This window comes from Taeniopygia guttata, chromosome 5, assembly GCF_048771995.1.
Source record: "Taeniopygia guttata chromosome 5, bTaeGut7.mat, whole genome shotgun sequence".
NCBI classification, from domain to species: Eukaryota; Metazoa; Chordata; class Aves; order Passeriformes; family Estrildidae; genus Taeniopygia; species Taeniopygia guttata.
Genome location: NC_133030.1, coordinates 16426456 through 16451033, shown reverse-complemented (window position 1 = coordinate 16451033; position 24578 = coordinate 16426456). Strand labels below are relative to the sequence as shown.

The window sequence follows — 24578 nt, the reverse complement described above, 5'->3', positions numbered from 1 at the left end:
TGTTTTCAAGTTTGATTGAAGGAGATTTGAAGATATCCTTACTACCAAGTAAAATGGTAGAGCAAGGTTTTGTAGTCTCTGTTAATCTGGGCTCTTGTTCTATGCAGAATACTGGAGTATTAGTTGCCATAAATCAGTTTTACTGGATAACACCAACTGTAGGTTGATGTGAAACTTTGTTTAATACATGCACATAAATTAATGGGATTAATGGGCAAGGAAATAACTGTCACTGTTATTTTTGTTTTCATATCTTGCATATGTAGCCCTACCATTCCCTCATCAGCAGTCAGTCCCAACACACACAGAAAGGTTTTTGAAGGCAGTGCACCTGTGTACAGACAAGGGTATCTCCTGCAGCTGTAGCCACTGCAGTGTCCCTCCTGGTGAATTGCACACCTGGCTTAACATGACTGGCCACTGTGAGGCTGTGTTATTTTTTCAGCATGTGCCTGCCTGTGCATTGCTTGCCATCCTTGCTTTTGTTCTTGGCATGCTGGAGCTGGAGTGTTCTTTGGGCTTTTGCCATGCCTGTGCTATTAAAATATAAGTATTTAGTTTCTACTTCATAAAGTCCCTCAGAGATCCTCTGCAGAATTGGTTTATCACCTGCCAGACTATTAAATAAATAGGCCCTGTCTAAACAAGTAGGATTAGCCTAAGGTTTTTTCCTTATCTGTGGACCACTGCTGTGGCTTTGTGAGTTCATAAGTATATAAGCAACTACAAATTATTTTCTCGTGAAGGCTTGTCCAAAGAACAAGTTTCCATTTGGATTATTCACAGTATGCCTGTAAACAAGTATTCATGAGTGTTTGGTTTTCAGTGAAGTTTGTCTCTGTTATTTTGTCATATACCTTTACAATGAGTTTGTTCTGAAATTATCCTTGTCTCTGAAATTCAATTTACTCTGTATGGTTTCTCTATGGCTGTAATCACTGTAAGTACAGTCATACATCTCTAGAACTACCAAGGTAGATTTATTGTTGCATGTGGGTCTTCTCATTATTACTTATAATACAAATCAAAACTACCTAAGATCCAGTTTAAAAACTGTGCTTACTAGAAAGATTAAAAGTTGCACAAGAGATAACAGCCTATTTCTCACTATCTTTTTTTCCCCCTTCACAGGACATTTTTTTAAAGAAGACTACAACCCTTGAAATGCAATCTCTCCTCAGCAGAACCCGCTGCTCAGTAAATTAATAGGAAATCAATAACCACATGAAATGCATCTTTATTGACTGAGCTGTAAATTGAACTAGAGACATCAGATTCTTCAGGATAATATGAATAATGTATTATCATTCTGTAGACATAGTGCAAAACTTTTTTTTGCATGATGATTGAAAAGACCTGCTGACCAGCACAGTTCCGACTGTGAGCGCTCAATCTCTTTTTGCTATTTTGAGGGGCCAAATTTTGCAAATAATCTCTCAGTTTTCCTGGAAATAGACTCTAAAATGACAAATGAAGATAGAACATAGATGCCTGTTCCCACATGCAACACTTGTGAATACACATTCACAGGCCAGTTTGGGTATGAAAATAATTATATTTTTACTTCCTAGATAGTGATTTTCCTGGGGAAAGTACACAGGTAACTTCTGTTCTCATATTCTTGTAGCTCTCTTAATGTCCATTTTTATGCCTCAGTTTTGAGGTGACATCCATACTCCCGAGTATTTGTATTGTTGGCAAAAATTCCTCCCTCATATAGTCATGGGTGGGAAATTTGGGTGTGATTCACAGTCTGCTGTTTTGTACTTTGTTGTCAGTGAGCCTATATATGTGACTAAACAGTGCAGGAAGCCACCAAGTGTAACTTTCTGCTCTTGGTGACTCTGTGCCTTAGGTTTGAGTAAATTCCTCAAGACCATAAATTTGATACCAGCTTGGCTTTAAGTATTATTGCAGTTGTAGACTTAGTAATTATATTTAGAGACACCTCGTAAGAAATGTCATTGCCTTTTTCCTTTCTTGTACCTGCCAGTTTGTGTTCTGTTTTTCATGTTGTGTTTAGATTTTTCTCAACTGTTCTACTGAGAAATAGTTCATTGGTATATCAAATTCTCACTGAAGTCTTGCCTTTTCAAGGTTTGGAAGCTCTTCTTTTCTCCAGCACATAAAAATAACAATTACATTCCTGAGAACTCTGTACTTATATGCAGATGCTTACTTATGTTGACTTTCTTTATTTGCAGTATTCTTCCAGTATGCCAGTTAATGTGTGTGGCAGGGTATATATGTTAGAATATTTAAAATGTTGAATTCTTACAACTAATCCAGAAATAAAATTGCATTTGCCAAATGGAAGAAGTCTAGTTTCCTATTTGTCTCTAGGTTTGTACATCACAGTAATAGTTAATCTGCTAGAGTACACAGATTTCTGAGTTTTTCTTCAATAACAGACCCAACTTGCAAGAGATTGCCACCCTCGTGGAACTCGTAATTAATTTTGCACAGGAGGGAATTTTCCCTTGGCTGAGCTGCAGTAATCTTTTACAGAGTTTTTGGGGGCAAATCTGATAATTTGATAGGTGGCAAGCTACCACAGTTGCTACAGTGTATTTTTTTGCTAGGTCTTAGCATGCATTTACCCTGGCCTGTAGACTTCCTAACCACAAACTAATCTAAATGCTGAATTCATCAAGATCAGCACCAGAAGGAAATTGCAGCAGGATGTACTTCTCCTGCTGCTTTGGTTCCCAGTTGCCTACATACTGCAGCCATCTGGACCATATGACAATGCATCAGAGAGATGAGTGGTGCTATCCAGTGTTCTCCCATGCTGCTCGGATGTTCTGTACGAGCAAACAGAGAGCCACAGTAATGCACCAGTAAAGAACTTCAGTGCTTGATTATGCTAAACACTGTCTCAGCACACTAAGGAACATAATACAACAAAACTTAGAGGTTAGATATTAAAACTATTCCTACTGGTGTTATTTTTTCAGAGACAGAAGGAGTACAGAAGACTGAGCTGGAAAATCTGTGGGAGTACCAGCAGTTGAGTTGTAGCCTTGCTTCTTAGTCACAGAACTATCTTTCTTCTCCCCGTCTATCCTGTTAACTTGATTTGCTTGGATACAGCTTAAAATGCATGAGAGGCAGTTGAGGAAATAGTTCCTGCTCACTATTTCAGGTACATTAAAAAAGTGTTACTTTGAGAGTTTAACCTCTATTGCTTTAGGCAATGTAAGTAGGTAGTATCAGGAGAAAGGAGGCTGTCACTTCGGAATCTTAAAATTATCTTAAGCCATTAGCCACGTAGCTTTTTACTGTATTTCTGATTTTCAGTACCCTAGAACTGCATCCCACCTTGGATTTTCCAGTTAGCTCAAGGAGTTGGAAAATGCTCTAAGAAAATACATTTTTTAAGGCAACTTCTCTTTCAGTTACTTTGATGTGTGTGAGCAGTGTCCCAGGTATAAGTAATTTAAACAGGAGTGCCCATTTTGAGTTGCTACTGCATTGTACTTTGGTGGCTGTCAGTTATTACATGTGCTTGTGCCTCATCCCTGTTCAACAAGGCCAGTTTTGAAAATAAGGAGTAAATGGGACTTTCTCTTGCTCAGCCAATGCTGTTTCCTTTGGGAGTATGGAAACTGTGACCAGATGCACAAAGCAGGAAGAAGTCCAAGTACTCCACTGACAGTATCATGAATGCTTCAAACCACTTTTAAGAGAAGATGGTTTTTTGTTTTTCATTTGCTGTAATCTCAGAGGGAATATGTGTAGTTTCTCAGAGCTGTTTGTTTGGTTAAGACTGCCAAACCCCACTATCTCTCTCTATGGGATAATAACCCAGAGGAAGACTTTCTCAGAACTGTTAACAACCATTCTTATTCTCTCAGGAATTTCTTGGCCACGTTGTCTTTAGCAAACCCCCCACAGCTGCTGAACTGGAGTATGAATTACATTAGAGACCTGGGACTTCACATTGCTCTGTGAGCCTCTGCGTGCCTGTGTGCAGGCAGAAAATGTGAGACCCTATGGATCAGAACCATGCCATGCATTACAGGACAGGAAATACCATGGTTTATTACTCATATGGATATTAGCATAGGGAGGTCTTTGATCTGCTTATTACTGCCATTCTGCTAATTCATAATTTAGCCACTATTTATCATCTGGCCATGGCATCTTTTAGACATTGTGCATACATTTCAGAGAAGCTGGGTTTTTAAAAAAAAATACTCTATTCACAAACAAATGTACAACACAAGGAGGGGTGTATGTGTGTACACACATTTGTAAGGTTTTTTAAAATTACCTTAATTTGAGGAGCATACATGTACAAATAATCTCAGCACTTCACAAATATGAGACATAACCTCTGAATGTACATAATTTGTTATAATCCCTTTCACCATAAAAAAAATGTGAAAAATCATGGCTTTGTGTCAAAGGATGCCTATCTGGTTGTAAGCAGCTTGATATGCAATAGTTGGTAAATGTCCTCCTGTTTGTTTCAGCTGTATGTTGACCCTGATAAAGTGTGCTCAGATTTTGGGTAGCTGCTGTGGAATTCTTAGCCATCTTTCACCATAGAAATATCCCCCTGGGATCTCTGTGGATATGAACACATACCTTTACACCATCTAAGGACTAGGTCTAGTGTAGAAAAGCCAGTGTCTTAAATGTAAGTACATGACCCCTAGAATTATAAATCAGATGGCTCTCTTGTAATCAAGTGATTGATCCTCATAATGAGTTTGAACTTCAGTGTTCTTGTGCTGTCTGCCAGTTTTATCTTTTGCTGTTGTCCTTGATATAATGAGGTTTCTACTTTTCTGACTGATAGAAATTTCTGGAACAGATTTTAAAATTGTTTTTCTGCAGGCTTGAGATCTGAAGTGACTCCAGGTGGGCCATTCACAGGTCATGCAAACTTTTTTAAGGACACTGACTGCTTGCTTTCCTTTCTCCTAGGGAAGGCATCTAAAGGTTTGCCTCTGCTGGAATACTTCTTCCTCTATCACTAGACCCCACTAGTTGATGGGTTATTGAAGGACACAGATAATAGCACAACACTTTAATGAGGCTCACGGTCTACTTATATTTACAACAAGGTAACTTGGGTTACTTTTGATCTCCACTGAAATCATCTAGGATGAAAGAGGAGTGGAGACAGACATAGAGAAAGAAATCAATAAAATTTCTGTTCTCTAGAAGGGAAGTTTGTGAAATATGAAGCTTCAGAGGATCACAGCTTACAGTTCTCCTAACTTTGATGATGGATACATCCATAATATCAATGATTAGTGTAAAAGCCACTGGAAGGAAGTTTTAAGGAATTAATTTTGAATAAGTAAACTGCAGACTGGCAGCTCCTGATTATGTAAGTCTGAATGGCTGTTGTTGAACTCAGAATGTTTGTCTACATGGAAAAACATGGAGTCTGATGTCCTGCAGAGAGCTGCTTCATGATTCACAAAACCTGCTGCATGATTAGCAATGGGTATCCCTTGCACACCTGAACTTGATAGATGTTTGCCACTTAGAATGCCATCAGAGACTGAAACAAGCAAAGCACTTAAGTACATGCTTAAATTTAAGCATATGAGCCAATCCCATTGACATAGGTTGAGTTCAATAATCCTGCTCAGGCTGGATTTTGCTGGATAGAGGCCTGAAGTCAAAATCTGAAGGCAATTGATGCCTTAGGCCTGGACATGCTTAATATGGAAACTTGTTAATGCTCAAGTTATAGTATTCATACTGAATTTTAGTTTCTCCTCATTTTTTCAAATAATCTTCAAAGGTTATTCCTCCCACCAGCTCCCACTGCCCATTTTCTTGTTTTGTCCTCATCTCTTTTCTCACCATTTCTCTTCCAAACATCAGTAAAACTCATTAGTCTTCAATGGCTATAACAGAGTTTGTTTATATGGTGTTAAAGTTTGGGAGAAGGAGACTGAGATTCTCCCAACATAAACTGAGCAAGATAGATATCAGACAGCCTTTTTGAGGACAAGGACTTTTCTAAACAGTAAGGAAGTGACAGGGAAAGTTGCTAATGGTTATTCCTTATGCAAAGCCAAATGCGTGTAAAACCAAGAGAGTTTCAAACTATTTTTTCTGAAATTTTGTTCTATTTCCTCTGCCTTTCCCCTAAGCAGCTCTGGGTGCTTTAGCACTGAGACCTGATGTTCATGTTGGCAACAGCCTGAAGCTCTTGAGGATTAATGCCACTTAACAGAGAGCAAAGAACACTACATCTAAAACATTTTTAGAAACACTCAAGAGAAAATTAAGCTTTGACAAAAATCTTGTACTAGGTATTTCCCTGACAGGGTGGAATAACTTTTCCAGGGTTATCTTTTGAAACTAAATAGATGATAAGCTTGCAAATATCAGTATTTTTGTTATTCTTTCTCCCCCCCCCCCCAGTATAAAATGTGAAATTTTCAGAGTGGAGACAGCCATTAACAGATTTTAATTAGCAGTAATTCCAACCTCAAGGAAGGACAGAGGGAAAGAAAGAGAAATGCATGTTCCAATTTTGATTATTAAGAATTGTAGTTAAGCAGATCTCTGAATGTTATTAAACTGCTAGGACAGAAGAAATTGCATAGTCTTCCTCTGCGGAAATCAGGCAGCTCCATCTAAATGCAGAGTAGTGACATGCATAGCAAGAATTCAGACTGAGAGAACACACAAGTCTTTTCTCCAACTAATGTATACATTTATCATCAGCCATTTCAGAATTTACAGGTGAGTGCAACATAATTTATAATGTTGTTTTTCTTCTTGGAGAATTGCAACAAATTTCTGTTAACACTCATAGGGCTGATTGAAACAGAGGTGATGGGCATATTTTGTGGTTGGATCATTCACAGGGAAAGTTAATTGAGTGTATTAAGTTGCCATTAAGTTGTAATGATTTGTCCCATATTGTACTACTGCAGGATACCTGTGTTTGTTGTCAGCTGTGACAATATTCACATTTCTTTGCCTCTAGCCAGACAAACAGATGCAGAGATGGATTTTCTCTATTACGCAATTGAAGTACATCAAGAATAGTATAACTTCTCAAGGATGAAGTTACCTGGTATTGCCTTTTCTAATTATGTCTTTAAACTCATGTGTACATGTTTAAACAGATGTTTACAATACCATGGTAAATAGATGGAGAAAAGTGGCTGGATTTATAAATGACACATAGGAACAAAATACTTACCCATCTTTGCACTAGGACAATGCAAGTGACTTTTATTCAAGGGACATCACCATTTTCCTATGAAGTAGATAACACCCAAGTATGAAATCTTAACTATTCTTTCTTTAATAAAGATGTGGTCTCTTAAGCACAGGGCAATGATCACTATAGTCAGCTGTGTTCCCAATTGTGGAAGAGAGAGGAGCTTTTATCTACTTGTAGGATTGTAGGATGATCCTTTCCATATCACAATATCTCGAGCCTTTATTGCCCATACCACAAGCAAATGGGGAAATGGCAAGTGCTTTTTTTTATCATGTGGTGAAAAGAAGAGTCAATTCAGAACTTAAGTTCAGTTTGTTAAGGAAGCCATGGTCAGTTCCAGGACTGGGAATATGTAACAAGCAATCTTACTTTTTCTTCCCAATTACTGCGAGCATGCCCTGAGGATTTGTCCCTGGCACACATGAGAGAATTATCCCTTGTCAGTGCTCTCCAGCTGCATGTGGTTGTTCTTGTCTCCACTGCATTGCTGTTATGCTGCAGATGAAAAACAGACAGCTGAGAGCTGCACGTGAGAAACCTCCATGGCTGAGCCTCAGCACTTGACATTGCCCTTCACATTTGGGCTGCCAAAATGCAGACGTGCAGAACATTTCCACTGGCTCGTATTGCTGCCTTATCACAGGAGACAAATATAGCCTGGGGAAAGCATGCTGAGAAAGGCTACCTACAGCCATGAGAGAAAGAGAGAATTGGGAATAATTCCGTGTGGGAGGGAAGATCAGAGTGTGGGAATTATGCCCTATGTAGATGGTTCTGACACATGCCCTTGTAGTGTAAGTTGGGAAGCCAAGGGTGTTTGTGCCAGCACATGGCTGCCCAGGTACCTTCTGGGACACATGACTTAGGCTGAGAAGTACCTGAGACTTTTTTAGGATGAGTCTCTACTCAAAGATACTCTGCAAACTCTCTACTGTAGACATTTCTATCTACTATGTTTTACAAACTGGTCTCATAGGCTGTTTATTCGAAAAACTATAGAACTTGACAGTGTTCATTCGTGCTACCAGTCAATTCTCATTATATCCTCGGTGGGATTTCAGCTCTATCAATCACAGTTGTGTTTACAGTTTTTTCACACTACAAACTGACTGCTGCACTCACTGGTCAGCATTGTTTTCATATGTAATACTACAGACTCAGAAAGTGCAACACATGCTGTTATGAAAACATTCAGGTCTGAGGAAATATATTTTCAGAAAATCTACAACAAAAGAATATCGCTTCTCTTTTAGGAAAATATTTCCAAAATAAAACATTATCTTCAGCCTTGTGGTATTGCCAGTCAGGGAAAATTAATACATGTTGATAGAAACAGGAATTATTCTCTTTTTAACCATTATCAGGAAGACAAGGAACTTTTCTGACTTCTTTTTTCATTACCACAACAGTGTATATTTTTTTTCTTTAATTATGTGATTTTTCATAATAGGCGCATCATATTCCTACCAATAGCTCATACTTTCTCCAGAGCAGTTCTTATAGAGAGATCTGCAGCTGCTTTATATCCTGCACTGATGTGGGTACCTAGAATTTTTCGCTACCACTTGTATCATAATAGTGCATGTAAGTGCCACTCAACATCAGCTTCCTGATATGTCTTAAACATTGTTCGACCTCTAAATATTCTTGTTTCCAGAGAGAGAATAATTCTGTTTAGGAATAAAAGCAGAATTGCTAGTTTGGAAAAGATCTCTCAGGTCATCAAGTCCAACCCTTAACCCAGCACTGCCATGTCCACCACTAAACCATGTCCTTAAGTGCCACATCTAAATGGCTTTTAAATAACTCCAGGAATGCAGACTCAACCACTTCTCTGGACATCCTGTTCCAGGGCCTGAAAACCCTGTCAGTGAAGACATGTTTCCTAATATCCCATCTAAACTTTCCCTGACACAACTTTTGGCCATTTTCTCTCATCCTATTACTTGTTACTGGGAGAATATCAACCCCCACCCGGCTGCAGCCTCCTTTCAGGCAATTGCAGAGTGATGAGGTCTCTCCTGAGCCTCCTTTTCTCCAGGCCGAACACCCCCAGCTCTCTCAGCCACTCCTCACAGGACTTGTGCCCCAGACCCTCCACCAGTTTCCATTTCCCTTCTCTGGACTTGCTCCAGCCCCTCAATGTCTTTCTTGCAGTGAGGGGCCCAAACCTGGACACAGGAAAGGGAGGAGCCTGCTGGAGGAGAGGGAGTGGGGACAGGAGGAGGATCGTGTGCGCTATTTTGATGTGAAAAGGCAGGAAAAGTCGGCAAAGAAAGGCTCAAAATGGCAGATCCCCTCACGGCGTCGGTGCCTATTTGGGTAGCCAGATTCAGTGGAAATTCAGTCAAAAGGGCAGGTCCCTTCAAAGGGTTGGCACCATTTTGATACATTCCAGTAGATGAAGAGAAAAGGTAAGTGGGCACAGGAAGAAGGTTTAGGTTAGAGCCCAGGATGGGTTGTATGGGCCCATTTTGAGAATGGGACAGAGGAGGGCAGGAGATAGCAGAAGGCTGGTGGCACTCCGGCGCCTCTTGGCTGGTTCCAGCTCCTGCCCTCTCCTGAGGGGACGAGGGTGTGGGTACAATGAAGAGAGGGATGCAACAACAGGTTGTAACTGGGGTGTAGAACTATTAATAACTCCTGAACTTTCCCCCAAGCCCACAATTGTATCATAAATTGAATTAAAAATAGGGTAAAACTTCCCAACTTTAAAATTCCCCTCTGATTTTAAGATAAACAATTTCGCACCCCCCCCCTCCCGCCCCATATCCCAAAAACTAAGTGAAAGAGTCCTGTGTCACTTTGTTAAAATACTTGAAGACACAATGCACAAAAGACCTTAAACTTGCCTTCAATAATTTAACATTCTTATCTGTCAGGGTATTTTTACCTTGGGTATAAGCCTCCTGCTTTGAGACGGAAAGATTGGAACCCATCTCACATACTCTGCCCCCTGCAAGATTAAAAGGAGAAAAAGAAAAGTGACTCAAACCAAAACAACACTCACAGCATCAGTGGGTCAAAGTAAAAAATCTCATAGAGACTCGGCCAAAGTGACTGGTCCTCTGCTTCCACAGCAACTTACAGGATTGCCAGTTGCCCCCTCTGAAAAGTATACAGAAAATTGGGAATTTTCTTTGGGAATCTGGAGCACCAAACGTGCCTTGAAAATGCAAGGGCCATGGTCTCTTGGAGACGTTTTTCAGGAACACTGCAGAACAGGTCCCTGTTCTGGTAGGTTGCTGCAACCTTCCTGAAGCATGTCCAGGAGACAAGAGCACTCCACCAAACACGCAGCAAATACCACTCACAGGCAGCAGCTGGTTATCTAAGAGGACAGAGGCAGGAAGGGTCTTTGTATAGGTTTCCAGTGGTAGTTTATCTCACCTACACATTGAAAGTGTCCAGGGACAAGACAGGGAGAGGTAGAGGGTCCAGGATTATCTACTGGTACAAAGGGGCAGAGCCAACAGCAACAACCAATCACCTGAAGGTGTGAGTGAGAAAAGGATTACAGTGACCGACAGGGAAACACAAGGGTAAGCAGAGAGGGGTACAAAGAGAGTGCAAAGAACAAAAAACTGCTAGAACCTTGACCATATGTGGTTAACAGGCGACTGAACAGCCAAAAAAGGGAGTGGTACTGGGGTTGATTGACAGCATGGCACAGGAGTCCATGGCAGAGGTTAAATCTAGGGGACATTCTTCCAGTGCATAACCCCAGGAAGTCCCCTAGCTGGCCCACAAGCCTCCACAGATCAACACTCCCATCCAACCTGGTCTGTCTGCAACCTGTCTGAGGGTGCTGTTGATCCCCTCATCCAGAAAATTGATAAAGTTTTTGAACAGGGCTGGGCCCAACACCGGGCCCTGGGGAGCCCCGCTGGCACCGGCTGCTGGCTGGATGGAATCCACTCACCCCCAGCCTCTGTGCTCAGCCATCCAGAGAGTGTTTTACCCAGTGAAGTGTACACCTGCCCTTTCTGTGGGAAGCAGTTTATCCAGGAAAATACTGTAGGAAATGGTGTCAAAAATCTTTCCTAAAGTCCAGATAGGAAACATTGACAGCCTTTCCCTTATCTACTAAGCAGGTCATTTTGTCATAAAAGGAGATCAGGTTGGTCAGGCAGGACCCACCTTTCATGAACCCCTGTTTGATCCCCTGGTTGTCTGGTTTGTGCCATATGATGGCGCAAATCTCTTGTTTCTATTATTTGCTCTTATAAAAGGCAACTTGTTAATGCACACATTAAAACTGATCTGAATAGCCACTACTCCTACTCACCCATTACTTCAGCCACTTAAGGAATGCAAGTTGTAAGAGTGGAGTATGTTCAAAATACCAGGGCACGATCAGTCCATGTGAGTCACAGTGTGAAGGACCTGTGGCATTTGCATGAACAGCTGAGACACTCCGTGACCCTGAATCCTGAGGACAACCTACATGCTATCCAGAGGCTGGAAGCCTGGCCTCTCTCAGCAAAGCCTGTTTCCTATGTGCTAACATGACTGCCATGGTGTTATTTTCTTTTATTTGCTTTTGCTCTTTTAGAGAAGGAGTTTAGAATTTTCCCTCTTTTCTTTGGCTAAAAACACTTATTAAAAGTGATCCAAACTTGCAAATAGTTTTGGCCCCCTTGACTCTGTGTTATTTTGCCCAGCTTAAGGGGGTCTTTGAATGTTTGGTACTCAGTCTTACTTATTGTTGTTACAAATTTTTAACTTATACAAATATATAGACTATATTTTTAAAATCGTTTTCTCTTGCCATAGAGAGTGAAAAATAATGCCAAATTTCAATTCTGGAGGGAGTTGTACAACTATCTCTTACTTTTTGCCTTTCTACAAAGGCTACTCTATTCCTCCTGAATACCAACAGTATAAACAGTAGTTACCCAGAGCAGAGAATGTCTGGCTGGTTTGAGGGCTGAGGCTGTAGACATCTGCCCTAAGTGAGGATATTCAGGGATTACTGCTGCCAGGTAAAAGTGTCATAGACAATTTAATTTCCTGCAGAGCCTCACACCTGAAAATCCAGGTTCAGCACTTTGTTCTACAAAAACCAACACTATGCTACTCCAAGAGAGCTTCAGGTTAGAATCATCATGAAAATAGGAAAAATATAGAAAAAATATTACTGGCTGTAATCTCAATTACTAAACTATTGAATTAATTTTCTGTATATTTTTTAGAGGTATTGATTGTTTTAACTCCCTTGAGCCTCTGAAAGTCCCAAATGTAGTCTGCATGTGGGCTGAACTCTAGAGAAATGTCTCCTGAAATAGGCCTTTTAAAATTAATTAGGTATGTGATAAATTGCAACAGGGAATTAGCAGTATTTGCTCTACAGGAGCAAACCTTTTGTGCATACTCACATTTTAGTTTTTTTTATTAATCCGTAATATGATTTTTGGCATTATTTTAAGAGCTAGAATAAATGACACATTGGAACCTATTAAAAAATAAATAGAAGAAAATTCTGAAGTGCAAAACTTCATTAAACTACTTTTTTTTGTTAATTTTCTGCATAATTTTGTCAAATAGTAGCACAAGATAAACACATTCTGAAACCAAGTCTGAACTTATAGCTTTGTTTCTCTCTAATTGATGCGTCAATTTTAACCACTGGAGAAACTGAACGTAGCCTGGAACAATCCCTGGTGGTCAATAAACAAATCAATTAAAACTCTGTATGCCTGAGCAGAAAACTGTTTCTATTTTGAGAAGGAAAGATGAAATCTTTGGTTTGTTTCTAATAATCTTCAAAAAAACAATTCAAATCTAAGTTTTCAGTCTAATTTGTGGTTTTTGAAAGGCGTCCAAGAAAGGCTTTTAGCCCTGTTATCTTTTGGAAATTAATGCTTGATATTTGTTATGGTTATTTGTTAGTGTGTGTATTTTGTGGAGTGTAAACAGGCAGAATGATCTTTTTATATACAAAATCCCATATGCAATGCAAGCATCATAACAGCACTGAACTGAACCAGAAACTAAAATAATATTTGCTGAAGAATACCACACTGGAGCCAGCACGCATTGTGCGAGTTGTTTATTGGCATGGGTTGGTTCACAGCACTCAGCTTGTTCCCCTGAGGAAAATACAACACTTGTACTACACAGGGAGTACTCAACACATTAACCATTTGGATACTGGAGAGAAAAATAAGGTCTGAGGTGATCAGTGAGATCATGCAGGGATTCTAAATGTTCATCTGTGCACAAGGATATTTGGGAGTGAATAGAAGAATAAGTTTAGCATTGTTGTTGCCATTGTGGAGAATCCTGGTGATTCAGGAGGGCAGGGGAACACCAGGAATATTCTTAGGTCAGGCTGGTAAGGGAAATAGCCTGCAGCCCTTCAGGTGATTCACCCTGGGTTGTGTGAGATAGCCCCAAATGCATCAGTGTTTGTTTAACAGTGCAAAGGAGAGTGAATGAACAGAAAAGTGAGATTTTTTTTTTGCCAGGTTTCAGGTGCCAAGTCAGCAGTTCTCTGGCTCTATTGCACCAGGAAGCTACTGTTAAACTGAGGAGGTAGCTTAAGGCAAGATTAATTGGCTGAATGTTATATTGGATATTGGAGGATGTACTTCATAAAATCACTTAATGATAGAGGTCATTGAGGTGGCTGAAGCCACAGGATGTCTGAACACACTTAAAGATAAGATGTTCCAATCTAAAACACTTGTCTGAGTGTTTGCCTGAAGATGACTTCCCAACAAAGAGTTTGTATTTTGTTCCACTCAAAGATAGATCTGCTTACTCATAAGTTCTTTCTTCATTTTTAATGAGGGACAATAATTAAAAATTAATAAGGTTTATTTAGAGAAAAACAGCTATTTCTGTGAATCTCTGCACTATTATTAAACTGAAAGAGGGAAGGTTTAATTTAGCTATCAAGAAGAAATTCTTCACTATGAGGGTGGTGAGGCACTGGCACAGGTTTCCCAGAGAGTCTGTGGACGCCCCATCTCTGGCAGAGTTCAAGGTATGGATGCACCTTTGGACAGCCTGGTCTGGTGAAAGGTGTCCCTGCTCATAGCAAGGGAGTTGGAACGGAATGATCTTTAAGGTCCCTTCCATCCCTAACATTCTAGGATTCTATAATTATGCTTATTGTATGAATTTTGGTAGCAGCACCTTAGAATATTTTTCAAAGATTTTTGGTTTTGTTAAGGGTTTTTTTGTTTTGTTTTGGGTTTTTTTTTGTTAGGTTTGTTTGTTTGTTTGTTTTTGTTAAATTATGTCTTCTGTGAAATGACAGAATGGAGTTCTTTGTTCCACAAGACTAAAATAGCACTTTTCTCTGGAGGTGATTTTCTCCCATTTTTTTCCTCAGCCTTTCCCAATGTGCTTCAGAAACCGATTGGTGGCTTCCTCCCACACATGTATATTGCTTTTCCTCTCTTCTTCCAAGAGCAGAATTAAATAGGAACCAGAAGTCATAGTTTAGTTCATGTTGTTTAGCTAATTCTAAATCACAATGAGAATTTGCTTTGTTAGCATTTTTTCATAAGATTTCCTATTTATAATTGGTCTCATTAATGACTTTAAAACACACAGGAAAGTTAAATTTTCCTGTGTGATGCCTACTTTTATATACCTAACTATCACAACTTTGAACATGGGCTGTGGCTCTTCAGAACTTACAAAACTTTGGGGGTTTTTCTATCTGTGTTTCTAGATCCAAACAAAAGCACAAAGCTGCACATCTATAGAACCAAACCATGATTTTTAGGAAGAGAGCTCTTCTTTGATGAAAAAGAGAGGTCTGTGTGAAGCAGCTGAATAAGAGGAGCAATACAAATGACAAAGGTAGGAAAGAAAAAAATGAAAGTTCCTACATAAATGTTAGAATGTTTCTGTTAGAAACAACTGAATTCTGAAGTGTCAGTGCTTTACTAAAAAACCAAAACCTGTCTGCATCCTGTAGACGAAGATGAATTCCAAGGCAAACATAAAAGGTGGTTTTTCCTTGAGTTAAAAATATTGCCCTTGTCTCTCTGGAAATCAATTTTACATAATCAAAATACTTTCAAAATATTTCCAGTCACCTACTGAATGTGCTAGTGGCTGCCAGCATCTAACTTGATGTCTCATTTCTAATAGATACACTGAAATAATAAAGTAGTAAACTGACTTCTTGTTAAATGGAAATAGGAGTAAGAGAAATAAGATATAAAGGGACTTCAGTGGAAAACCAGGTTGCATTTGAAACATGCAGATAAACATGGCTGTCTACTCATTGGTTTCATATATTCTTTGCCTTTTCTGTACTTTGAAAAGGACTTTTCCTTTCACAAAGCTTCATGAAATTACAGTTTTCCTCCTGCTCCAAAGCCCACAGGATCAGAAGAGATAGTCTGGGTAATGCAGTTCAGCCCTTTGACACTTCAATCACATCTAAGCCTTTCCTAAGAAAAGGATCAAACTATGTCTTAGCATTATTTTGTGAGGGCACAAAATAACTGTTTCACTATTTGTGGGTGAAAAAGAAATTGGTATTTAATGCTTTAGTAAGAAAGACCAGTATTTGTTCAGATTACTGACTTGATTTCATTGTAACAGTAGGTACAAAACTGGAACATTGTTATTGGAAGTGTGAGTTATTTAAAGAGTTTGGGTGTCTGTGTGTGTTCCTGTTTATTTCTATGAATGCTCACCATACCAGTTTCTGTTTATCAACTGTTTTGATTTCTGTCAGTTTGGGTTGGTTTTTTTTTTTTTTTTTCTGTATTTAATTAAGTCATTAATTCCCCATTTAATCTACCATCTTTCTGTTCAGGGTGCCAACACATTTCTGAGTCAACTTTAGCTCTGTTATGGGTGCAGATCTGTTGTAGGACATGAACTGAGAACATTAATCTTAAGCCACCACATTAACTATGTAATTCAGGCTGTGTCTGAAAATCATTGGAAAGATAAATTTCAATTTGAAAACCATAGAGTTTCCTGATGTTTAGTTGTTTGAGATACACATTTTTTTAAATGTTGTGATTGGCACCTTGTAGTAAAGGAAGATGGTCTAGAGGTTCAGAAAACATGCAGAGGTAGGGCACGTGAGCTCAGTTCTTGGATTTCTTCAGAGATGTTGGCAAACTTTAATTTCTGTGTTAAATTCTCTGGCCACAGTTATTTCTTCCTCAAATCTTGACCATGGTTTCAGACTCCAGATTGTAAACTGCCAAGAGTTCATTGTTGCTCTTTGTCCACAGATATCTTGTGTCACTTGGGGACTCAGGAAATGCTAAAATATAAATTACTTTTAAATTATCTGCATATAAACTGCTCATACTGTTTATTAAATAACTATTAGGGAAACAGAGCTGAGCTTGACCAGAAGCTCAAATGAATACTGGATTCTATCCAAAACTTAAAATAATTATAGTCTTTCCAGCGTGGGTGTAACTTTCACATTTGAGAATACATATACACAGGATTTGGCTTGGAGTTTGTCTTTAAATTTTTATTCTTAACCACACTGCTGTAGCTCCAAAAGACCATATATAGGAAATAAAGTTCTATGCAGAGAATTGCCTTTTCTTTCCTCCTGTCCAACAGCAAGATCAATAACAGCAGCATGGCAAAATTAATTTTCAGGTCTATTAGTGAAGCTGTCTATCCAAGAAATTGCATGTTATGTTGAAGGAAGAAGGACATTTTTCATTTATGGGTTCATTTCCCTTAGAGGCATTTAGCCAACTTGTAGCTTTTGCATTTTAAAGAGTGAAGCCTGGATATATGGACTCTTTTTGTTGAGTATTTCATGGCTACACACCAGAGATATTTGAATCTTGGACATGGATTCAGCCTGTGCTAGGAAGTGTGTGCCAAATGCAGATTTCTGATGCACATCACATTTTACTTTCCAGTGCTACCCCCCCAGCAAAGAGGTATTTGATCAGAGTTTTTGTTTGGCATTGGCTCAGCTGAGCCTAACTTCTACTCAAGAAAAAAAGGAATTGGAAATGTTGATTTGCAGATTATTTTGGTGTACATAAAAATGCTTAGGGAGTGATTTGGAGCCCACTCAAATTAATTATCTGATTCTCAGAGACTGGAGCAGTCTTGGTGGAGGGGGAAAACAGGTTTTAACTCATTTTAGGGGTAAAAAAAGGTAAGGCACAAACACAACAGCTGTTCAGGATATAATGTTGAAGTCTCCTTTGGGAGGAGGGTATGGCTGAATACATGACTTAATCTAATAATATCTTTATCATAGCCGAGAAATAGCAAAAGCTGACAAGGTTGAAAGAACACACTTCCCATGATCTGTAATTCCTCTGTCATCACTAATTTACTGTTGGCTATTTAATGTTCTGTCATATTAGCGATGCATGAAACGCTCAGCACCGAGTCCCGAGAGCCCGGGAACATGGGGCTGGTGCTCTGGGGTACCGAGCGCTGTCACGGTGCGGAAGGGAAGGGAAGGGAAGGGAAGGGAAGGGAAGGGAAGGGAAGGGAAGGGAAGGGAAGGGAAGGGAAGGGAAGGGAAGGGAAGGGAAGGGAAGGGAAGGGAAGGGAAGGGAAGGGAAGGGAAGGGAAGGGAAGGGAAGGGAAGGGAAGGGAAGGGAAGGGAAGGGAAGGGAAGGGAAGGGAAGGGAAGGGAAGGGAAGGGAAGGGAAGGGAAGGGAAGGGAAGGGAAGGGAAGGGAAGGGAAGGGAAGGGAAGGGAAGGGAAGGGAAGGGAAGGGAAGGGAAGGGAAGGGAAGGGAAGGGAAGGGAAGGGAAGGGAAGGGAAGGGAAGGGAAGGGAAGGGAAGGGAAGGGAAGGGAAGGGAAGGGAAGGGAAGGGAAGGGAAGGGAAGGGAAGGGAAGGGGGAAGGGAAGGGAAGGGAAGGGAAGGGACGTCCCGCTCCCGCCTCCATCCCCGCCGAGCGCCCCCCCAGCGCCCCGCTCGGGGCTGTCGGGGGCGGGGCGGGGCGGGGCAGCGCCGGGGCGGGCGGAGCGCGGGGCCGGGGCCGCGGCCGGGCCGCCGCCGCTGCCGGCAGGTGCGGGCAGAGCCGCGGCCGCGCCGGCCCCGCCTGATGTGCGCGGAGGCGGAGGCGGCACCCGGCTGCGCGCAGGGTCCCGCCATGGCCCTGGCGTTCTGCGGCGACGAGGGCAACTCCACCGCCTACAACGTGGACCACGGCGTGCTCAACAACGGCTGCTTCGTGGATGCGCTCAACGTGGTGCCGCACGTCTTCTTGCTCTTCATCACCTTCCCCATCCTCTTCATCGGTGGGTGGCCGCCTATCCCCTGTCCGCCTGTGCCTCCTATTTGACCCCCTTTTCCTTCTGCCTCTCTACCCGCGGTGTTGCTTTGCCGCGTCCCCCCGCCCGGCTTTGTCTCGCCGTGGGTTTCCCTCCCCCGCGCGTGTGCCGCGTTTCCCCCCGCCTGCCCGGCCTCCCCTTGCCGTGTCCCCCGGCCTGGCCCTGCCCCCGTGCCGCACGGGGAGGCTGCGCCGCTCTTGGGATGCGGTGCGAGCTGCGGGATGCTCCGGCGGCCGCCTCTCCCGGGGCTCCCCGCAGGTCAAACCCCTTGTACAGACAGGGCACGAACGGGTGATGCTGAAGAGACCGCAGGGTTTGTCCTGCCGGTGCAGGGCAAGGAGCAGAAATAACTGTGCAATTGAAGCCCAGGAATCCTGTCAATAAAGTGTTGCGTTATGAAATATCGCTCCCAGCGATTCCTGCGGGGTCACAGCTGCCTGGCAGCTCCCCTCATTACAGGTCCTGCCCCGCGGCGGTGGCTTCTGCGGTACCGGAGGTGGATGCGATTTGAGGTCGCAGCCCGGCGGGCCGGTAGGTGGCCCGGTGGTTCGGCACACGGGGCTGTCACTGCTCCGGATACCCTCGTCCGAAGCCTGGACCGACCCGCGGAGAGCCACGGCTCGGGTTGGAGTAACACTCGCTCCTGGGGATGGGAAAAAGTCCGGTGGGGAAATAGCAGCCATCACGACTGTGAAAACGGGGTCAGCTGCTTAGAGTTCTCTGCATTTATCTGGAATCTCTCAGTATTGCTAATTTTTAGCGACATAAAGATTCACACCTTTTTTTAAAATTTTTTTAACTTTTTAAAAGAATTGAAGGGAAAAGAAGTAGTGCATTTATTATACTGCTTGTGTATATTTGCCAAAACTTTACTTTATTGTTCATTTACACTGTGAATAGATTTGAAAAATGTTTAGTGCATGTAATTACTTGATGGTAAGTTGCTAGAAGTATAAGAATTTTAGGCTGTGTCCTGAGTTATTGATTTTATTCCATACGAAGTGAGATGGTGAGAGCACAGTTCTGATAATATTCAGATGTATGTGTGTTTAACAACACAGCTGTGTCAATGTTGGTATGCATAGTTGTTACATATGTGGTTTGGGTGTTTTGTAAACAGGATCTTTGTGTGCCACTCTTGTTAAGAAAGCTCTCTATAATTCTCTTTTAGGATGGGGGAGTCAGAGTTCCAAAGTACATATACATCATAGCACATGGCTTCATTTTCCTGGCCACAATTTACGCTGGATACTGACATTTATCCTTTTGTTTGTGCTGGTGTGTGAAATTGCAGAGGGCATAGTATCTGATGGGTAAGTGTTTGCCTTCTCCTGTTAGCACTGAGCAGTTTAAAGGTTTCAGGGTAGGTATTTGCCCCCTGCCTAAGTTCTCATCTAAACCATATTCCTTGTGGTTATGAACACATAATCTGTTTTCTTAGCGATTAACCTACCAACCTTGTATCAGAAATTCCACAGACCTTGCCAAGTGATGTACACATGCACAACTGACCTTAATAATTTTTAGTTCACCTTAATGACACTATCTTTCCAAAGAGCAATCATAGATAAATCCTAATGATTCAAGCAGATGGTGACATTTTCATGACATGTTTTGTGTCCATGGACCCAATCCCACAGTTGTTACTTAGGAGGAACTCCCATGTGCACAGTAGGCCACACCATTCACCCCCAAACTTAGTTCTTTTCATCTAAATAAGAGGAATTGATCTGCTGGGCCTTAAGTCACACCACAGAATTTCTTCTGATGATTGTGTACTATATCTCCTATGCTACCTGCAGCAGAGCAGCTCATACTATGTGAGCATGAACCATCATCTGTTATTCATCTTAGGATGTCACTAAACAGAAATCTCTGGAAAAATTATTCCAAGTGAAACAAGTGATATAGGAGAGTGATTTATTATGAAAAAAGCTAATTATATAACAATGAATATTATCTCTTCCTATGAAGAGAGGCATGATTTTTCATAACGATTATGAATTTGAACCCAAGGATTATGAAATGGAAGCTCCAAATTAACTAGAAAAAAACCTCCCTGATTAGCTATCTATATAACAAGTGTCCACCAACCAGTGTGAAATGCACTGCAGTCTTCTGGTGTAGAAAATGATATCATCATTATTATTTTAACTTCTCTTAAACATATATAAATAGGATGTTTCTCGGTGCCAGTTTTTTTAAAAGTAATTTTTCTCTTGCTTATTCAGAGTTATCAGGGTGTGGGATGCTCAGAGCAAAATCTCCTGCTTTGAGTTTTCTCCTTTATTTTTCTCGCTAGCAATGCCTCTCATTATATTTATTTGCTATTTAAGTTGACTCAGAACACTGCTGTTAAGTAATAGGTGTCACCTGATGAGAATCAAAGCTTGGAGCTCTGCTGGGGGAGTGCCAACCCACAGTCCTGCTTCCCGAGCACTCAGCAGGCTGCCGAGGGCTCCAGTGAATAGAAGAGAGTTTTGAGACTCATCAGCTTTCTAAGAACCAAAATGGATCATGCTGGTGAGTCCTTTTGGCAGCAACTGGGTGCTAAAGGCTTTGGCATCTCAGCAGTAGAAGCAGCCTATTGGATGTACAGTTATATAGGGGAATTCCAGCAACTGTGAAATAAATAGATTTTAAAAAGCCTCCCACTGCTGCAGTGTTACCTACTGAAGCTTAGGCTGTCTGAAGAAATCTGTTCTTGTTTTTTTTTTTTTTTTGTCCTTGCTAAGAATTCAGCCCTGGTGTACAAAACCTCCTCACATGACTAGGAATTTTAGAGGATCCTTTCTCGTTTTACTATATTGACATCCAGCTATTGGCAGCAAGAGGAATTCAGCATGGCTCCGGCCAGCTCTACAGAGTTCACCACAATCTTCGTTGAGGGAAGGCTCTCCTTTCTAGAGCAGCAATGGTTGTCCTGAGCTCCTATGGTTCTGTTAGACATTTGGAATGTTCTGCTCTCAGAAATGCGATGTCCTGTGATGGTCTTTGATCTCCCTCCCAGCACAGATCTTCTTGTCTCTCCAATCTCCACAAAAGTAGTGTTTGATGCAGCAATAAGAAATCCATTCAGAGAACACAGTGTGAATTTCTAAATGTTTGTGTCCTGAGGTCATCTTGGTGCCTCCTTCTGGTGAAGCTGGCTGGGAGACAGAGGAAATTGTAGCCTTTGATAGCATAGGGCATTAAATTCTTTTCGAGAAAGAAAGAAAAGGGAAGAGAGAAGGAAGAGAAAATCAGTAGGAGGAGAGAGGAGGCAAAACACATTTCTATTGAAAGCTGTACAAGCCAACAACATTGCCCAACAATTCTAGTATTTCCAAAGGGCTGTATTTGGCAGGACCCCTTCTGCTGCTACCTGAAGCAAAGTATCAGCACAGTTTTGCTTTATAGGACAAAACATAAGAGTGTATGATTCTGTTATATGTGGTTTTTTTTGGCTTGCAGTCACTGAAGACAGACCTCACTGTAAGTAAATCCTGTGCTGTGGTGCTGTTCCTTCTTTTAAACTGAAAAAAAATGAAACACTTCCACAAAAATGCTTCTATAGAAAATCTTGAACTGTGCTGTCAGTTGGTCTTATCTGCATATTTTGATGGACAGCTCCCAAACTAGTTAAGCTTAAATTAACTTTTCTCATTTTGGAGATGAGCTGCTTGTCCTAATTTAAACAATGTTCCAATTGATTTCAGTAGGAAAGAGGAGCACATACCTTTCATTTTCAGCACAGGGAGGAATTTGAAATCCAACTGTGTGATTTAGAAGCAAAAATTCAATTAAAACTTGGAGGGGTTTGTGCCCATAACTCATTCTAGAAAAGCTTACATCAGAGCAAAGTACGGTTCATTAATTAAAAGGGAAACATTTTAGGGACATAGCTGAGAGGTTTGACTTTAACAGATTTTTTTTTTTTTTTTTTGAAGGGTTTCTGAATCCCGCCACTTGCACCTGTACATGCCAGCTGGAATGGCATTCCTGGCAGCCATCACATCAGTTGTCTATTACCACAATATTGAAACATCCAATTTCCCCAAGCTGTTAATAGGTATGTCTCAAAATCTATGCACCTGTAAGTGTGGCTGTGGTGCTGTGTGTCTGCTTCCTTGGTGGCAGGGCACTACAGTCTTCTATGACCAAAGCTACCCCTCTATGTATGCTCAAATATTTCATTCCTTTCAATGCTTTTAACTTCTAATAATAGTCTGTGTAATGTTCTCAGGGATTCAATGGATCAAACTAGGAAAAACTGTTTTTGTGGGAAAAGTCGCATGGGAAATTGTTAACTCTAAATCCAAACCCCCTTGTCAGTGTTGTGTGGAAATGTGATGCAAGAGTGAAGAAATCTTCGAGTGCGTGGTCTGTTGAAATACACAAGGAGCTAAGGAATGACATCCCTGACATTCTGTCATGAATATATTACTCTGCTTGCTTGCACTTGCTTCATGTTCCTAAAACTCCCTTTGAAAACTGCTTTTGAATGGAGAATGCTATGAATGGGAACTACCTAGTCTACTCTGTATTTTGCAAGATTGTGAACAAACTGTAGCTATAGAAAATCCACTGCTGTTGGTGGTCATGCAGTTATTCTTATGTTCTCATCTGTTTAAGTAGACTGCAGTCTGGGGATGTCTACATGCTTAGTCACATCCTGTTAACTGTTATTTCTTTGGTTCTGGCTCATCCAATTCTGTTTGAGCTGAATTTCTGTATCAATTGATCCTGCTAAAGTTTGTCTTGTGCCATTGTAGCTCTGTGTATCAAAGTTTTGTTCTAGTTTTTGTCAGGTGGGGGAAAGCCAGTAATTAGATTTGGGAAAGCTTTTAAATACTGAATACATGTTGGGGTAAGTGAGAGTCCTGTTCTGCAGAAATAGGCTGTAACCCTTGGGAAAAAAAAAAAAAAATTCCTCTTCAAAGACTTAGATTTCTGTCCAGGCTTAGCAACCTTTATGTCTTCTCGTTTGGGACTGCTCTTCTTCCTGCACCTTTCTTTTAAGTAGAATCTTTTTTATCCTGTAAGAAAGGTAAGGTAATTTAGTTGCTTTTTAAATAAGTCAACAGAGTATTTTTAATGCTTTCTCACAGGAAGGCATTATGCCTCAGGAAGCATTGCTAGCCTGTTATATTTGCCTATAAAGCAAGCAGTGATTTTTGTGGTTTTGTTTTTTAGGTTGTTTTGTTGTTTGGGCTTTTTGTTGTTATTTCAGATGTATAATGCAATGTTAAATAATTTAGTGTCACAGTTGCATTCCTGCTGTTAAGTCTTTGAGAAGGGTAGCAAAGTTACAGCTGGTAGTTGATTACCCATTTTTGCATAATTCCTGCTCAGTAGAGATTTCTTTTTTATGATAATGTTTTTCAGTGTTTAGAGTGCTGATGCTGGATAAACTCTGGACAATACTTGAATACTAAAATGAATACCAACACTTACTTAAGTATTATGGATGAATTTTAATTTTGCAAGAATTTCCAAGGAATAGACTCCCTCAGAAAATCTGCTCTTAATACCTCTTAGGCAAAAAAGAAAATTAGACCATCACAGTCTTTCCCACTTAGTTTATCTGATTTGAATTTTAGTCCAAAATCTTCACAAGCTGATGGTCTTTGATTTTTTTTTTTTTTTTTTAATTTGTCCTAAGACAGGTGTTTCTGGAAGTCTCTATCCTTTGTTCTTAACTGCACAAACTGTGAGGATTGTTAGTTATCTTTCAATCTTAATTGCAGCTACTCTATTGACATCTGGGATGAGGCAATGAGCACTTTCTGCAAATGAGCCCAGTATGGGTAGTTAAATTATACTTTTACTCAGCAGTCAACCCACTAGAGTGCAGTGTGGCCATGAAGCAGCTTTGCTTTAGAGCCTCATTTTATGAGGTAAATGAGAACCAGGAGGGAAAGCTAAAGTTGGTGACAAGCTTTTTGCTGGGTGTATGGGAAACGGAGCTCATGTAGAAGAGATCTAATGTTGCACACACGCAGAGTAGAAGAGCTCATGTGACATCTTGCTGCTTCTGAGCATCAGTGAATTTCCAGCAAACTGCGGGCCATCATCTGCCTCAGCTGCAGGATGAATTCCCACAGCTGCAAAGAGTTGGTAGATTTTTAA

The 24578-nt window shown here is 40.9% G+C and overlaps 2 protein-coding genes across 8 annotated transcripts in view; both read left to right on the top strand.

Annotated features, from left to right (window-relative positions):
* USH1C (USH1 protein network component harmonin) overlaps positions 1 to 2319 on the top strand; it is a 46713-nt gene extending 44394 nt beyond the window's left edge. For 2 of the 4 annotated variants that reach the window (XM_072929691.1, XM_072929690.1), the window contains exons 21-22: positions 267 to 422; positions 1132 to 2319. In XM_072929691.1, coding sequence (XP_072785792.1) covers positions 267 to 366 — 100 coding nt within the window. In that variant the 3' untranslated portion in view covers positions 367 to 422; positions 1132 to 2319. The remainder of the gene's footprint in view (positions 1 to 266; positions 423 to 1131) is intronic. The other 2 variants (XM_072929692.1, XM_072929693.1) reach the window with 1 other exon arrangement.
* Positions 2320 to 18152: 15833 nt separating this feature from the next.
* The window catches only part of ABCC8 (ATP binding cassette subfamily C member 8), a 74615-nt gene continuing 68189 nt past the window's right edge, over positions 18153 to 24578 (top strand). For 2 of the 4 annotated variants that reach the window (XR_004368033.3, XM_072929689.1), the window contains exons 1-3: positions 18153 to 18434; positions 19639 to 19780; positions 22397 to 22518. Coding sequence is in view for 3 of the 4 variants with exons in the window: in XM_072929689.1 (XP_072785790.1) it covers positions 18239 to 18434; positions 19639 to 19780; positions 22397 to 22518 (460 nt within the window). In the remaining variant the exon portion in view is untranslated. The remainder of the gene's footprint in view (positions 18435 to 19638; positions 19781 to 22396; positions 22519 to 24578) is intronic. The other 2 variants (XM_030273846.4, XM_030273845.4) reach the window with 1 other exon arrangement.